Genomic DNA, 17,394 nt, shown 5'->3' with positions numbered 1-17,394 from the left:
GTCACTGACAAGCCACTAAATACAAGATAGAACAGACAAAATATCAAAAACAGAAATAATGTGAAGTGGGCAAGTGACGGATGTTTCATGTCCGACAGTCTAACAACGTCTACAGTGAAGGTATAATCCTTCTGAATATGGGCATCCTTATTCGACCTTATTCATTTTAGAGACAAGATATAACTGAGATGATAGTGAAGTTGAAATAGGGTTTTCCGATTTAGCGGAAAATTCACTTAAATGGAACACATTTTTCCGCCTATTGAAAATCTTATTAAATTCACTTAGTTAACCCATTAAAAGTACATTAATCTGCTAGCTTGTTTTCTCTGTTTTACTATCCCTCAGGAAAGTAGGATTCTACGGTGGTCTAAAATGTCAAAAGCTATCCCAGAAGAAAATGATGTTGCCGTCAAGTTTGGGATTGGGTTCAACAGTTTTTTCGGGACCAAACCGAAAATTTCCCTTCATCGGATTGACATAAAAGTTACACTAGTTATTGCTCTAGGATTGAAGTTTTGATGATGTGTATTTCTTACTCACTAAATCGATATTACCGTAATAACGGTAAACAGAAAACTCGAAATCAGGAAATCTTAAATTTTGCGCGATCCACGTTTCATTATAGAGAGCTATTACCAATATAGTAAAATGTGGTGCATTGCCAATAAAATATGTAAGAATTTTTAAAAAAATACTTTTTTATTTCAAATAAAATGCACAAAAATATTTCCAATCATTAACCTGGGCACGCTACGCCACTCGCGGCCACATTTCTCAACAGCTTGCGCAATCATCATATCTTCAATAGGTGTGTATAGATGATTTGACATTTTACGCTTTGGTAACTTTTTCTTCCGCGCGTGTTGTCCACTGCTTGGGGGCAGTGTAATATCACCATGCAGTGCAGCTCTCAAAAAAGTATTGCTCTCGTCAAATGACATATCTGAAGGTAGTCAGTCCACATGACATGGTCACAGTTTCGAAAGAAAGAAGAATTAGTTCTGAAACAAAAGGCAAGATAGAAAACAAGATACGTGTGATGTTCGCCTGTTGTACGATCCTAAGGTGCGACAAAAAAGGTGATATGTGATGTTTACCCGTGAAATTTTTATGTGCAAATGAAAAGAAAACAATAGAACAAAAAGATACCGCCTCATTTTCAACTCCCATCTTTCTATTTATTTGGTGGCAAAAAGCAAGTTGCTAAACCTTAGAGGAGTGTGAAGTTCCACAAATGGCAACTGTTTGGATGGAAAATAAGTTGTGAAAAAGTTATGCTGCGAAAACTTTCATGTTCGTTAACGTTTGGGGTTTACTCTGGTGTAAGAACTTTTTATTGTTTCGAGGTTCTTTGTTGTCTTGGTCGTTCTTTGTTTTACGTTACTTGTGAGTTTCACAGGTTTCACAGGCTTTTACGTATGCGATAAAAAAGCCGCCTCCTTTCAGTAACTATTTTTTTACACCATGGATACTTTGCCACCTAAAAACATTTTTCGTCAGTTGTCTCAGAAAATATACGGCTAAACTGCAGAATACCCCGCAACTAAAGCTGTTCCGCGTAGCCACCGAAAATGGCTACGCGGACCGTCCGATCAAACGCTTGTACTGGGAGCGAAAGTAGTAAGTTAAGAATAATTTTCTCACTCGTCAACGTGTTTTTAATCGCTGACTAAATTTTTGTCGGGTGTATTTCGCGGTGAGTCAGTTGCTCCAAATATACTGCTGTTTTCAATATATTTGTCTGGGAAAACTGTGATACGTAAACATTGTATCTTGATTTTCAAGCAGTTTAAAAAGAGTATAGTTTGCATTCCACCACGAGACATTGTATTTACTGCAAGGATTGCTAATTTAATCTACTCGTAAACAATGAATAACAACTGAAATTTCATTGTACAAATTAAAACAAACGACACTTTGCATCTAATTAGCTACAACAGGCGGAAAAACTCGTTCCATTTCCGTTTAATCGGAAAACCCTAATAGCCTTTGCCGCCGAATATTTCCAGGGAGAAACCTACATATCTGTACACGAAATGACATGACCAAAAACAATTGTAGCGTGCAAAATAAATAATTTCACACTGTAAAGCAACAAGCCGTTTATGATACCAGCGTTTGTGGGAGTTATAAAACGATTCGCAGATATCTTACAGTAAAAATACTCAAAAAGGAAAAAGAAATAGTCGCTCACCAATATAGCTTTTTACTTTTGCACATTTCAAAAAAGTCGACACTCTAAGCATTTATCAGTTCAAACTGCGATGTAATGAGCCTAAAATCAACGTTAAGAACAATCAAAAGAAAAGTAAGCACAAACTTTAAAGTTGAGAACAACGTTTACGTAAGCATTGCTTTTTTCATATGATCATCGTAATGTTGTACGAGACATGCCTTACTGCTAAATTCCTCCTGAAAAATCCAACACGTGAGGCTTACAACTTGGCTTGAATTGTCTTCAGTCAACGAAGACAACATACGGGACTTTTTGCCACAATGAGTAGCTGTTGGTTCTTGAACGTGTCTTTCTTGTTTAAGGCACTTACCATACTGCTTTTGTTTAAAAGACTTTCCTTGCGCATGTTGCTTTTCATGTTTCTTGCAATGTGCTGATTGGCTAAAGCACTTATTACAATGCTTACATGAATACGGCTTTACTCCTGTATGTGTTCGTTCATGTGTCTTGCAGTTTGATGAACGGCTAAAGCACTTATTACAATGCTTGCATGCAAACGGCCTTACTCCCGTGTGTGTTAGTTCATGCCTCTTGCACCCTGATGATTGGCCAAAGCACTTGTTACAGTGCTTGCATGAATATAGCTTTACTCCTGTATGTGTTCTTCCATGTCTCTTGTAATTTGCTGAGTTGCTAAAGCACTTGTTACAATGCTTGCATGTCAACGGCTTTACTCCTGTATGTGTTCGTTCATGTTCCACGCAAATTGATGACCTGCTAAAGCACTTCTTACAAAGCTTGCATGTATACGGCTTCTCTCCCGTATGCGTTCGTTCATGTCTCTTGTAATTTGATGAGTTGTTAAAGCCCTTATTGCAGTGCTTGCATGTATACGGTTTTACTCCTGTATGTGTTCGTTCATGTACGTTGCAATTTGATAAACGGCTAAAGCACTTGTTACAGTGCTTGCACGTAAACGCCTTCACTCCTGTATGTGTTCGTTCATGTTTCGTGCAACTCGATAAATGGCTAAAGCACTTATTACAAAACTTGCATATATACGGCTTCTCTCCCGTATGCGTTCGTTCATGTCTCTTGTAATCTGATGAGTTGTTAAAGCCCTTATTGCAGTGCTTGCATGTACACGGTTTTACTCCCGTATGTGTTCGTTCATGTACGTTACAATTTGATGAACGGCTAAAGCACTTGTTACAGTTTTTGCATCTGTACGGCTTCACTATTGTATGTGTTCGTTCATGTTTCTTGCAACTCGATGAATGGCTAAAGCACTTGTTACAATACCTGCACGTATACTCCTTCATCCCACTATGTGTTTGTTCATGGTGCTTGTAAAGTAGCATCTCCGGGTTTGTCATTTTATGTGGATTAACATTTACTCCGTCGTTAACAGGCGCGTTATTGCTGACACCTTTACGAGGCATGTTATTCGTAGGAGGTTTGTGAGATATATGCTTCTGCGTATCCCTAAGGGACGGAAAATTGGTATTAATAAGTCTTGTTCTAAGTATATCGCTTACAATTTTACATCAAAGGCTAGGGCTGTAATACTAGGAGTGCCAGGTACAGCCCTTCATCTAAGACACTCGAAAACCTGTAAAACCTGTATCCATTGAGAGTACAGGGAAAGTGGAAGGCGCCCTGGTACACAGTGGTTGTTTTTCAAAACTGTCCTTGTTACAGTAAGAGACTGCTGTGAAACTACACTTGATACTTGTTGCAGAACTGGAGACTTGACAGCCCCTTGCGATTTAACAAAAAAGAAGAGATTGGGTTTTTATCAGCGCAACCCTAAAACATGGAATCCGGAAACAGGAAACAGGAAATCGTAATCCGGAATGAGAATGAGTGATGATTCACTACTACAGCGACGACTAATAAAGACATAAAGAAAGAAACTTTCTGTTGTTTTTTCTCATTGTTCTTGAAATAGCTTGATGTAAAAACGATTTTCAAAAAGTGGCCGTGGATAACTCTTTCTAATAGAATCGCTATCCAATGTAAAAACCACGCAGTCCACTGTATAGTGATTTATCCAGCACACATATCGGAACGCGATTCTTGCACATTTGACTATGAGATGTCCTGTGATTACTACCAGGCCATTCATTGATCCACCACTCCTTGCGTGGACTGGTGGATTGCGTGGAAGCTGCATGGCATTCAACATGTGGTCGAACAAATCTAGCGTTCATTGAAAGTTTTTGTAAACTACTAAAAAACTAAGTCTTTGCAGAAATCTCTTAGTAGTACTAACTCAATTTCAATCCCAATTTCAATAACAATCAATACTCCTCTCGAGCACATCAAAGCTTTTTTATGAGGGAGGTGGGGGAGGTTGCTTATTCGAGGCTGGGCGCTTATTAACTTTCCTTCCTACAGGGTGGGCACTTATTCAAGGTGGGTGCTTATTCAAGGTTGGGTGCTTAATAAAATAAATACGGTAGTAAGACTTAAATTATCCTTTCCTGTACCACAAACAGTTTTATCGAACTACAAATGGGGCTTAGCTCCTCATAGTGCTACGTTTGACACCTGTTTAAGTCAAACTACCGTACTTTATATTACGTAAGTACAGTGGAACTCCGATATAAAGATCCTCGATATAATGATAAATATTCAGGTATGTCCCGGCAAAAGTTACAGTAAAATGTGTTGGGACAGAACCCCGATATAACGATCTTCGATACAACCCTAACCCGATATAACGATTATAACTTAGCGGACCGAACGTAAAATCCTTCCGATCTAACAACATTATCAGTACACAGTCACAATTTATTTGCATAAATTGAATTTAATGCAAAAACATTACAGTTATTGAATAATCTCTAACGTTTCTCTAGACAGCTTGGTGCGATGATATACGAAAATGATACTGTGTTCTAAGCCTCGTTATCAAAATTATTCTCTTTATCCTCTTTAAATATGTAGTAAAAAGTAATTGTTAGGTTTACCTCGATATAACAATATTGTCGGTTATTTTATGGTCATATCGTATATCGGGAGTTTCGATATAACGATTCCTCGATGTAACGATATACTTTTACTGCTCCCTTGGCATATCGTTTTGTCGGGGTTCCACTGTACTTAATTGTAAGTCTTAGGTTCTGGTAAGTCTTAGATTCTATTCAAGCTTTGTTGACATAACAGCAAAACAAACAATCAATAAAAAATTCTGAATCCAGGATGAAATAAATAACTTTGTAAGGCAATATATTATTTTCTTCAACAGAATAACTTTGAACCCAGCTTAAAGTCTGGTTCTGAAGATTATTTCAACTCAGGGACAAAATAACTTTCAACCTGACAACAAAACAATTTTTAAAACCTGTAGGAACCAGTAATTCTGAATCCAATTAAGGCACAACTGCAGCCAGCGGAAACTTTTTAGCCCTGGGTAGAGGGGACAAAACAGTTTTAAACCCAGCAAGAATTTTAAATTTAAACCCAGTGACAGAAATTGATAAAAAAAACACTAACCGTTGGAACAGATAATTTTGATTGTACGCAAATTCTGTTCAAACTTTCTTGCCTGAAAAGCAATTTTGAACTTGGTATAGACAAGATACAGTAGAACCACGGTAACTCGAACTCTAAGGAAAGCGAAAAACAGTTCCAGTTAGCGGGGCTTTGAGTATAGTTTTCTGATTTTTCAGCACTTCAGTGGGCAGTGAGTGCAAATTGAACTTATCTCGTCAGAAACTCTAACATGATCATACATTCTTATGACATCGGGGTAAATTTGACCATATTTAGTAGAGGGAGACCCTCTACTTACTATGATTTCACCCAAGTCTTGATCAAGGGAAAGGAAATTTAGTTCGAGTTAGCAGGGTTTTCGATTTTTCTGAGTTCGAAATAACCAAGTAAAAATAACTGAAAAGTGGGGTCAAATTGAAGGGAAATGGAAGTGTTTGAGTTAACCGAGTTCAGGTTACTGGGGTTCTACTGTAACTATGCAGGCAAAGATGTTTTGTTAAACAAAATAGTTCCGCACCCACCTCAAAGTCTGGCGCAGAAAACCATTCTAAATGCAGTAACAAAAGAGCTCTGAGCCAGGTGACAAACAATTTTGCAACCTAAAACAGAAAAAATTTGAATCCAACATTTAAGCCCTTGCCAGAGTGAGGATAAAACAATTCTAGCCCCAGCAAAAAATATACCGTTACATTAAATCAATGAGAACACCTCTGAACTCTAGCAACAAAGATAATTTTTTCAAATGTTTGGGAAACATATTTCAACCCATTTGAGAGGATAATGAGTTGTTTGGTCTACATTTTATTCATATTATTTGTTTGTACAGGCTTCAAACATTTTTTTTGTTGTCACCAAATTCAGTGATATTGTTTCTGTTGCCGGAAATGACTTTGCAGTTGCATTCAAAGTTAACTTATTGATCAAATCTTTTTTTGGTTTATTATTTTTCTTGCTATTCCATGTAGAGTTGTTTGTCTGTACTGGGTTCAAAATTGTATTTCTCGCTTGTTTGAAGCACCATTTAGCACCAGGCCCATTTTCAAGACAAACAGTCAAATCAAAAGGGGGCTATGACTGTTTCTCTACAAAAGTGGCTAGGTCCGGACCAATTTTTTGACGGGTCTGTACACAATCTTCTCTGTTGTGTAAATGCATTTTTAGATAATAAAATTTGAACACAGCAGCCAATCAGCATTGTTCGTTACTTTCTAACAATCACAATGTGTCAACACACCTGTCCAAACACAAACAAACTTAGATTCTTTTGTTTTAAACTTTTCCTTTGATTGCTTGTACTGTCATTACTGTATTTACTCGAATAAGCACTGCGGCGCTTATTAAATTTTTTGCGCCTCACGTACGGCGCTTATTTGAGGGCGGCGCTTATTAAAAATTTTGATGCCACAAAGAATCTAATCCTTTACATTAATTGAAATAGCGTCTTTAATTGTCAGGATTCGTCTCTTGCTGAAGAGAAAAGTGGCGTTAGCTTTTCTGGCAAAGTTCACGGCCTTCACAACATTTACAGAACTACATATTGTAAGAATGTTAGATAGAAAAACTAATGGGCGAGCGGTAAAACAATCTCTTTGAACTGCAAAACATCGCTTTTGATGGAAAGAAATATCCAAGTTTTGTTTTAGAGTTGCTTTGTAGTGCTGTTTTTATTTAAAATGGATTTCCTTGAATAAGCGCTGCATCGGGACTGCGGCGCTTATTCGGGGGCGGCGCTTATTAACTCTTTTGTCCCAAATGCGGCGCTTATTCGAGGGCGGCGCTTATTCGGGGGAGGTGCTTATTCGAGTAAATACGGAATGGCTGAAGCAGTTTGAGTGGTTGTGTTTTTGTCATCTTTAAAATGTTTGTTTTTACACTGCAGATCAATGCTTATGGGCTAAGCCACTCGCAAGAAAGAAATGAAAGGTGTCTGAGTAAACTGTACCCTGGGTACCAGATGATTTTTTTCTCGCGCACGGTGAATAAGCTTACTTAAAGACATGACCGACACCGGAAACAGCGCAAGAAAAACCTCTGGCACCCGGGGTAAGTAAACTATTGCCATGGATAACTTATTTCAGAGTGATTTCTATAAACTATATTTGACCAGCTAAATAGAGAGCTAGCATTTGTTTAGCTGGTTATCGTCACTGGCAATTGACAAAACTGTTCACAGCCCTCTATTCTCTCGTATTTCTCTTCGATCGTTCGCCTCGCTCGCTGTTTCTTTCGCGTCCTTTTGCTTTGAATGGGGGCCGGGCTATTGCATAAAATTTTTGTTACCGACCTGTTGAGGAACAGTGGAATTCTTTGGGGGTAAGGGTAAAATCCGTGGATTTCCTTAGGGGTAAGACAAAAATATAAGGGAATTTTCAGGGGGAATGGGTGAAAAGTTATGGAATTCTTAGGAGTAAGAATGCGTTTCTAATGGAATTCGTGAGGGTTTAGCACATTTTCAAAGACTTTCATTGGGGTATAAGGCATTTTAGACGTTTTTAACGGATTTCTTTGGGGGTAAGAATGAAAGACCTGAAAAGACCTGTCCTCAACAGGGGGGGTACGGATATTAAATGCAATAGCCCATGAACAGAGAGGCTGTGAACAGTCTAGCGACTGGCCTGTGGTTATTTCAAGCCCTGTATTCTTTAGCTTAGCTAGATAGATTCTAATACTCTCCTACCTTTATACAACAGCGACAACGTTAACGTCTTCAATAACAAATAACACGAGGGCCGCCATGACAGTGATAAAATGACCTATTAAACTGGTGCCCAGTCTCTGAAGTCCGGCAACGACAGTACCGCTGGAATGAACCCAGGAACATCGGAGCGCGGGAACATCGGAACACCTCAACAAAGAACAGTTTCCTGGATTTAAGGAAATCCTTTTTTCGGGTTCAGTATTAGTTTTGGAAAACTGGGGTTCGGCGGAGAAACGGGATATACCCAGGTTTTTAATACAGGAAAAACTCGGGATCGAATGCTTGCTACACATGGTATATGTAGTTGGCCCGGCCCGGAGCGTGGGCAAAAAGAACAAAACAAAGTTCTGTTATACAACAGAAACATTTCCTTGCCTCCAAGAAACACGGTTTTCTATCGAAGTGTTTAGCGAAGGGGAAACTGGACAGTATTTGTTTTCGCACCCATTGAGGGTTGGACACATTCCGCTCATAAACTTACCTTTTCTGCCTGGCGGCAGTGCTTGTTAAAATGATCTATTTCGCCCGTATTCTGATGCATTTACAGCAAGGCGCCCAAATGTGTGGCCATATTTATTCACATTCTTTCGTGCAGATTTAATCCAATCAAAAGCCGTGGATCGCTGGCAGTTGACTTCTGATTGGATTAAATCTGCACGAAAGAATGTGAATAAATTAAAAGTGGTCACACATTTGGGCGCCTTGCTGTAAATGTTTTATAAAAAAAACTTTTAGAACTTATTTTATTTATTTTATGTGTCCCCTATTAGTAGAGGGTTTTTATCTTCGGCTACAGGGACCGCTCGGAGAGAGGGAGTAGGGGGGGGGGGCTTTAGCGCCCCCCCCCTCACTTTTAACAGTTACAAGGAAAAAATAATAATGAATGAAAAGACAAACGAAAAATTACTGAAAATATTTCGTTTCTGGAAGGCATATTATTGATTTAGCTTGTAAAGGACGGAAGTAAGAGCAGTTACTATAACAGGATCATGCCCTTTATTAAAAGCTTGGTTTTTAAGGGGACTCATGAAAAAGGCCTGCTTCATCGTTGGTCAGTTTCGATCCCACCAAATGGGTTAAGTTTATAAGAAATACGGTTTGTTTTCAAACCCATTCTAAAGGTAATTGATTTTGTAACATAAAGTGAAATTGTCTTTTCTGGTTTCATTCCTTCTGGTAACATCTCATTTGCCGGTACTTCAAGATACCCGGGAACATAGTGAGAATGGTACATGAGTTCTCAGGGACGTCAGTGGGCAGTTTTATCGAACGTTTTGTGGAGCAGCGTTTTTTTTTTCTCGTTTCAACGCTGAATGTTAAATTTTGAATTTCAAATACATTTCCGGTATTTAAGTAAATTAGAAATCCAAATTTTCTCGAGGGAGCATGCCCCCGTACCCCTACGGACCCTCCCCCCAAGTTCTACTCACTCTCCACAAGGTTCGACTGGAATAATTGTTTTAGCCCCCACTCAAATTCTTCCTGCGCGGTCCCTGGGATAGATTATATTGACACAGTAATAAAGTTTGCTCATTTGTTTATTACTTCCATGCGGAGAAGCAAAACTTCTAATTGTTCTATGCTGCAGAAACCCGTTAAGCAATGCCAGTGAATTACCTTACTTACGACAAATTTGTGACCATTTTAATTTCGGACCCAAAAAAGTGTCCCAAAAAAGAAACAGAAAGGCTGAGCCTACGGAAGAGGGATTGCATTTGTATATTATCTTCCAATATTTCGTCAGGCACGGCCTGACTTCATCAGGGAAAACACAACTAAATAAATAAAGTTCAATCCCTCTACCGTACGGTCAGCCTCTTTGTTTCCTTTATTTGTTCGTATTTATACAATTTGCTGAATTAGATAATAACTAATAACTAATCAAGTTAAAAGTGTTCATCCCTAAAATGAAACCGTCCGATTATTTTCACTGTGGAGAATATGCTGCCTTTGCAATAACATCTGCAAATGGTTAGATATTCTAGTCTTCTCGGATAAGGACGATAAACCGTAGGCCCCGCCTCCTGCATCTTCAGTGTTATGGTCAGCAGGGGACGTAAAAGTACCCACACGATTATCGTAAAGAGTAGGGCATGGAGTTCCCGGTGTTGTGGTCTGGTCTTTGCCCGTTGTATTGTGCTTACTGTGAAATGCTCGGAGATATTATCTGTATAAGCTACTCTTCAAATCCGAGGGTAAACAAAGTGATGATGATGATGAAGTACAGAAGATAACTTTTAAGTACGTACTTTCTTTGGCGACGCAATAACATGTATGTAAAGACAATAAACATGATATAACAAGTTAAGGCTTGATTTTTTTTTTTGTCACTGGAAAGAAGTGAGCTGTCGCTAAAGGACTTATTACAGTTGCAACGATAAGAGTTTTAGGGCTGTAAAGCGCTTTTTGCCAACACTGAGCTTGGCAAATATGGAACTTGACGGGATGAATACTTCCCGTGGGCGCGAGACGGAATTGGTTAGCAAACAGGGTTTTGCTAACGAAGGCTTGAACGGCACGGGAACGTGGAATAGCTTGGTAGAGCTAACCGTTTTGCAGCCAGCACTCGTTACAGTATGCCAGAAGTACAGAGTCTAGTTTCTACGTCCCAAGAAGCGAGGAAGCGGCAGCAATCACTGAAACTCTTCTGGTTCACAGCAAACTTCTTTATTGTAGAGTAAACTGAGCAGCATTTCACAGCTCGTTATGGACAATCGTAGGTAATCGATTTACAACAGTTTTCGCGTTACTTATATACCATACAATGTTTACACAGGTGCCCGCTAACACAAAGGTTTACAAAGACTTTTAACACTAGCACACGTGTTGGCTGATAGTTACAGGACATCTGATTGGCTAAATCTTAATCTTCATGAAGTAACAAAGCGTACATCTGTGCAGTTTCTCTAAGAATATCTAAGTTACCCTATTGAAAACACACGTGTTGTCTACTGCGTATTGTTGCAGCGAGGCAGATGTTCTTTTGATCTGCAAACTATTTCTTAACTAACAATGTACGAGCATGTGTTCTATTGAAAACTACTGACATTGTACAAACATGATTTCTATTGAAAATATGACAGAGGTGGTGTTAAGTACTGCCTTTAGCTATTTCCTGGTTCTGACCTATTTTCTGAGTTCCTTTCCTTATACATAGATAGGAGTCTATTTCCTCTCGTGACACAATGCTCGCACGTACGATGCTTCACTCCTGTATGTGTTCGTTTATGTCTCTTTCAATCTGATGATCAGCTAAAGCAGTAATTACAATGCTTACGCACGGCTTCACTTCTGTATGTGCTCGTTCATGTCTCTTACAATATGATGATTGACTGAAGCACTTATTACAGTGCTTGCATGCATACGGCTTCACTCCTGTATGTATTTGCTCATGTTGCTTGCAATCTGATGATCGGCTAAAGCACTTGTTGCAATGCTTGCATGCATACGGCTTCACACCCGTATGTATTCGTTCATGTCTCTTGCAGTGCGACAAGTCGCCAAAGCACTTATTACAATGTTTGCATGAAAACGGCTTCAATCCTGTATGTGTTCGCTCATGTCTATTGTGTTGTGAGCGGTCGCTAAAGCACTTGTTACAGTGCTTGCATGTATATGTTTTAACTCCTGTATGCTTGCATGAAAAAGGCTTCACTCCTGTATGTGTTTGCCCATGTCTCCTGTATTGTGAGCGCTTGCTAAAGCACTGGTTGCAGTGCTTGCATGTATACGGTTTAACTCCTGTATGTGTTTGTTCATGTTCCTTGCAATAGTCTAAACGGCTAAAGCACTTGTCACAATGCTTGCATGCGTACGGTTTCTCTCCTGTATGTGTTCGTTCATGTACCTTGCAAGCTGATGAATGGCTGAAACGCCTGTCACAATGCTTACATGAGTAAGGTTTTATTCCTGTATGTGTTCGTTCATGGTCCTTGCAAGCTGCTGAATAGCTAAAGCACTTATTACAATGCTTGCATGTGTACGGTTTCTCCCCTGTATGTCTTCGTTCATGTGTCTTGCAGGATGATGAATAGCTAAAGCACTTATTACAATGCTTGCATGTGTACGGTTTCTCCCCTGTATGCGTTCGTTCATGTGTCTTGCAGGTTGATGGACGGCTGAAGCACTTGTCACAATGCTTGCATGAGTACTTCTTTTTTTCGTTGTATGTTCGATCATGCTGCTTGTAAGCTGATACGTTGCTAATAATCCGGTCACCATGCTTGGACTCACGCGTTATTTCTTCCGTTGCTTCATTAGCAGGCCCGCTGGACTGCACATCCTTACGAGACATCTCGTTAGCAGTTCAGTGTACTTTGCTGTCAAGATAGATTCTTCTGTGTATTTCTAAGGAGAGGACAATGGAGATTTGTTATCTGGTTTGCTCTTGGTGTATATGTCTGTAGAGTTTGGTACTGTCAAGTCCTATCACACTTCTCTCTGAAGCCTGTTAATACGGAGAGTGCAGGGAAAGAGGCGTGTTTAAGGAGGAGAGGGAAGGGTGAGGGGTGGACTTGCCCTATGTCTGACTCAGACTAGAGGTATTTGAAAAAGTCAAAATGCTTTTAAAAGAAATCACTGTACTTCGGGAGCCCTGAATTTTGTAAGACTTAAGGAGCATTGTCACGATATTTTAAGTCATTTTTACCGAATGGTAATGAGGTGTAGTGATGATTCGCGAACTTGAAGTGACGTGTTTCCGTCACTCGTTCACTCCATTCTGATATTAAACCGCAATTAATTCATACATTTAACCGTGAACGTGCTGACAGAAAGGTTCTTTAAAACGCCATTCAGCACTTGTCAATCAAAAACAAATTATCCTACAGCCTCGTTCCCAGGGTATGACTCTCAGGAAACATAGGTTGAACTTTCACAAAACAAATCGAAAGAGGATAAATTACACTTATCCTCTGGTGATAAAAGAGAATATAATTCGCTCTACGAAGCCGTAGAGCATACACTATCAATGACCCATTCACGTAAGAAAACATTCAAACGCAAATGAAGTGAGATTGTGACATTACTGCTAGAAGCTAGAAGCTAGATGCAGTAACCCTTACCATATGACGCGTTTTAGTAAACACAACATTCATGCTGCACGATTTTGTTTCGCGTGACATTGTCTTCGTGTCACGTCATCCGTTTTTCATCTTTTTGAGTCGTGCAGAAACGCGCATCTTTCTCTCAAGTTTTATTCGCTGCTCAAAATAACGCTATATATACGTGCTGACAGAAAAGTTAACATATTCACAAAACAAATTTACCTAATGCTTAAAAGGATCAAAGGTTACACTTAAATATTTTTGTGATGAAATAGAATTCGCGCTACGAAGCCTGAGAGCACGAACCATCAATGACACAATTCCCATGGAAAAATAAAACATTCAAAGGCACATTATTGAACGCTTATTTGAAGAAGAAAAACTATCAATGGCCCATTCACGCAAGAAAACATTGAAAGGCAAATTAAGTGAAATTGTGACATTACTGATAGCAGCTATGAGTTACATGTAGTTACGGTTAAAAAATTATAATGCCCACCATGTGACGTGTTGTAGTTAACACCACATCCACAGCACGTTTTTGTGTCGCGTCACGTCACCTCGTGTCACGTCATCTGTTTTTCATCTTTTTGAGTCGAGCAGAAACACGAAGTGCTCGGGCGTATCTTTCTCTCAAATTCTATCCGCTGCTCAAAAATAACGCTATACGTGCTAACAGAAAAGTACAGATATTTACAAAACAAATTCACTTAATGCTAAAAGGGTTCAAAGGTAATACACTAACCGGTAAATATTTTTGTGGTGAAAACTGAATAGCGCTACGACACCTGAGAGCAGGAACCATCAATGACGCAACTCATGTGGAAAAATAAACATTCGAACGCAAAAGAAATGAGATTGCATTACTTTGTTGGACACTTATTTAGAAGAAAAAAATGCGAAGGTCGGCACTTCATCGAATTACCAAATTACCATGAGGTTGCTCGAAGAGCCTTTGATTCTGATTACTTCCAAATTGAAGGAAACCTTAAAAATAATAGTTGTGTAATGTAGGAAAACACCAAAGGAGTAAATAAAACGCGAAAATAACCAAGGATGGTTTCGACTGACGAAGATTAAGACGGATTACAAACGACAAACTTGAAAAAAGTTTGCTAGTTTTTTTGAAGATGAGTTGTCCGTGCCTGTGCTCCTTTAATACCAGCCAAGCCTAAATGCTTGTTAAATTTACATTGTGTCAGAATTCACTTTTTATTATTTTTTCTTTGCTAGTGAAATATTTCTTTTTGTAGTCAAAAATTATTCAAGACACTTATGGGTAAAAATGCTCCATTACTGACAAACATCAAAGCAGAGATTGGTAAAGTCATGTTCTTTTACAACCAACCATTTTTAGTTGGTTGGTTTTGGTACATCCCATCGATCAGCATTTTTGATCTAAATTTATTGAGGCATTTTTTGGTAACATAAAATCTCCACGAGCAAACTTCAAATGCAAACGAGCAGCCTAGATTCATTTATTGTTGTGTATCATTTGACAAAGGAGAAATAAGCCGGTTACGTATAACTTATATGGTGGGTACCCTGTAAATGATTATGATCCTGTGCAAGCAAGCAATAGGAACCCAAGTACTTTGGCTGGTACTATCTTTTCGGCATGTGTCATGCACAACACTGGCAGTAATTTGAAACGTGTTTGACAAAGTTGTGGTCTGAGGGACGGACCATTATTTTCTGGGAGGAGGGTATGAAAAAGTTTCCTTTTTCCGTTTTCTTTTTATGCTCATTCATGAATGAGGATATTAGAGTGATACAGATGTTGACGGAAGTTGTTTTGCACGCGTGTGCGTGTACAAAAATGTGTGGACGGAGTTGTAGACCGGAAGTATTTTCTCCCCTCCCCCCTTAGTATGTCCAAAATACTTCGGCTCAGATGCAATGTGGTGATCCTTATATAGTGTAATAAAAATTACATGAATCACATTTCGGAACTTCTGTGCAACGTGAATATTGTCACCTGGAGACCATAACGGGTTGTTTAAACATGCGCTGACACACGCAATTATTAAACTCCCTCGTGGCAGACGGAAGTAATAAAAGCAGCTATTTCAAAGAGGAATAGGTACCATAAATCTTTCCCTTGTTAGTGACATCCCCACGACTCCGGCTGGTGAGTGTGTTTCCGTCCCGGTCCGTAAGGGGAAGGCGTTGTCCGTTGTAATTCCCGCCTCCTCGTCCCGGCCTCTCTGCGGGCGGATGGGTGCGGCCGCCTTCCCCCCTAAAACGACAAAACAAACGAGCAGGATTTTTGGGTAATTTTGTCCGTTTTTTCTCCTTTTTCTTTGGGCCCCTAAACCCCTCGTGTCAGTTCCACGCCTCTCCTTTGCTTCCTTACGCACATTTTCTCTCTCCGTTGCGTTGCCTGTGTAGTAAGGTTCGAGCGCTGGGTGTCTCACAGTGGGGGTGGGTCTAGGGGCCGGCAAAAAATTAGGGGAGCACATCAGGGTGTGGAGAGGTAGGGCTCCTCCCCCCCTTCATCTACGCCCCCACCTGCTGCTAACGTCTTCTGCGCAGGCGTCCTCCCGTCTTCCTGAGTTGCAGACATGGTGGACCTGGTGGTCTCCCTCCCCAACTGTTGGATTTAGGGGTTTGTGTGTGGCCGGCCTCGGACTAACTAATCCAATAAAGGGCATGCATCAATCAACCTAGATGGGTCCCCGGTGCCAGAGGGTTTTCTTTTTGCGGTTGCTTGTCGCCGCCCCTCTGGCACCCTTGTCTTTTCGCTGTACTTGCCTCCCTTTAGCCGGTTTACATTCAGTTTATTTACCCACATGAATGAGCTGGCTCAGGAGCCCTTTGATTTAAATCTGTGCACAGACGTGACATGTTTACAATGCTTACAAAACAGAGCTGGAATGAGAGCTGTGACTCTTCCATAAAAAATCATGGCGAATGAATGGATAACGAAATGCCTTGACTTGCGGTTTGGGTGCTTCTAGATTTGACTGATAAACCTTAGAACACATACAAGCCAATTATTGATTTTATAACTATTGTATTATTATGTCTCCATGTGAAAATTGTACGAATGTACCTTTTTGTTCAATTGTATTTTTTAAGGTAGCCCTGGGTGTTGCCGTTTGCACCTCAGTTAGATACAAGAGCTGTCAAACCATCACCATCACTGATCATCTAAAGACTCTGATTGAACCTAAAGGAATTTTGTGCAATAGTTCAAATAGATCTACATATATACTGTTCAATCTTAGCAAAGCTTAGTTTTCAGGCCCGTTCACTACAGAGACAGTGAATGCTACCAGTGCCAACTGAACTTAGTTCTGTATTTGTCATAATCAAATAAATCTAAAAACTAGGGAAAATAGAAGCATATTTATCACATAGAAGCATCCTCAATCCTCTGATAGCAATTAAGCAGCATGCATGTTCACCAAAATTCATTTGTATCACATATATAACAATCTACAATAATAATAATAATAATAATAACAAATTATAATAATAATAATAATAATAACGGCTTTATTGGAAGAGCTTCCACAGAGTGGCTCTTCGTCTTCCAAATAAACTAAATTTACAAAGAGTTATTAAAATATATAAAAGATTATTATTTACAATATTTACAATAAAAAATAAAAAATATGAAATCTGAAACTTCTCATAAGAATCTACAAACCCAATTATCACTGATGGAAGAGTCATCAGGTCTATTAATATCTAGTTAATTGATTATTGTTGATCTATTTATTTTTACATGTTGTTAATTAGCCCAGGGGGGGGGGGGGGGGAGGGTACTCTGAATTTCAAGTGATGGGGATGATTGGAATGGGGGCAAAAATCAAGACCCACAAAATTCCCTAGGGCTTCCAGATAACCCCCAAAAAATCCCTAGACCAAAAATTGACATGCACAAGACAACAGCAAAACACGATTGTTTGTACTCTATTCTCAGAACTATGCAGCCAAGGCACTACCCTGAATCTTCAGAGTGT

General features: G+C 39.4%; 2 protein-coding genes across 3 annotated transcripts in view; both read right to left on the bottom strand.

The window, feature by feature from the left end:
- Window positions 1-1,990: 1,990 nt before the first annotated feature.
- LOC144655538 (uncharacterized) lies at window positions 1,991-8,389 on the bottom strand. The gene is made up of 2 exons (XM_078515783.1): window positions 8,358-8,389; window positions 1,991-3,664 (listed from the first exon to the last, which is right to left on the bottom strand). Exon 2 carries the CDS (start codon window positions 3,619-3,621, stop codon window positions 2,344-2,346), a length of 1,278 nt encoding a protein of 425 aa, XP_078371909.1. The 5' UTR covers window positions 3,622-3,664; window positions 8,358-8,389; the 3' UTR covers window positions 1,991-2,343.
- A 2,634-nt stretch (window positions 8,390-11,023) lies between these two features.
- The window catches only part of LOC144655544 (uncharacterized), a 125,200-nt gene continuing 118,829 nt past the window's right edge, over window positions 11,024-17,394 (bottom strand). Inside the window, exons 2-3 of one of the 2 annotated variants that reach the window (XR_013571140.1) lie at window positions 11,316-12,725; window positions 11,024-11,284 (exon numbers count right to left, since the gene is read on the bottom strand). Coding sequence is in view for 1 of the 2 variants with exons in the window: in XM_078515792.1 (XP_078371918.1) it covers window positions 11,584-12,672 (1,089 nt within the window). In the remaining variant the exon portion in view is untranslated. Of the gene's footprint in view, window positions 12,726-16,478; window positions 16,596-17,394 lie in introns of both variants that reach the window. The other variant, XM_078515792.1, reaches the window with a different exon arrangement.

Source organism: Oculina patagonica, chromosome 5 (assembly GCF_052425735.1).
Source record: "Oculina patagonica isolate OP01 chromosome 5, crgOcupat, whole genome shotgun sequence".
NCBI classification, from domain to species: Eukaryota; Metazoa; Cnidaria; class Anthozoa; order Scleractinia; family Oculinidae; genus Oculina; species Oculina patagonica.
The sequence above is the reverse complement of the archived record's forward strand: the minus strand, read 5'-3'. Positions and strand labels throughout refer to the sequence as shown.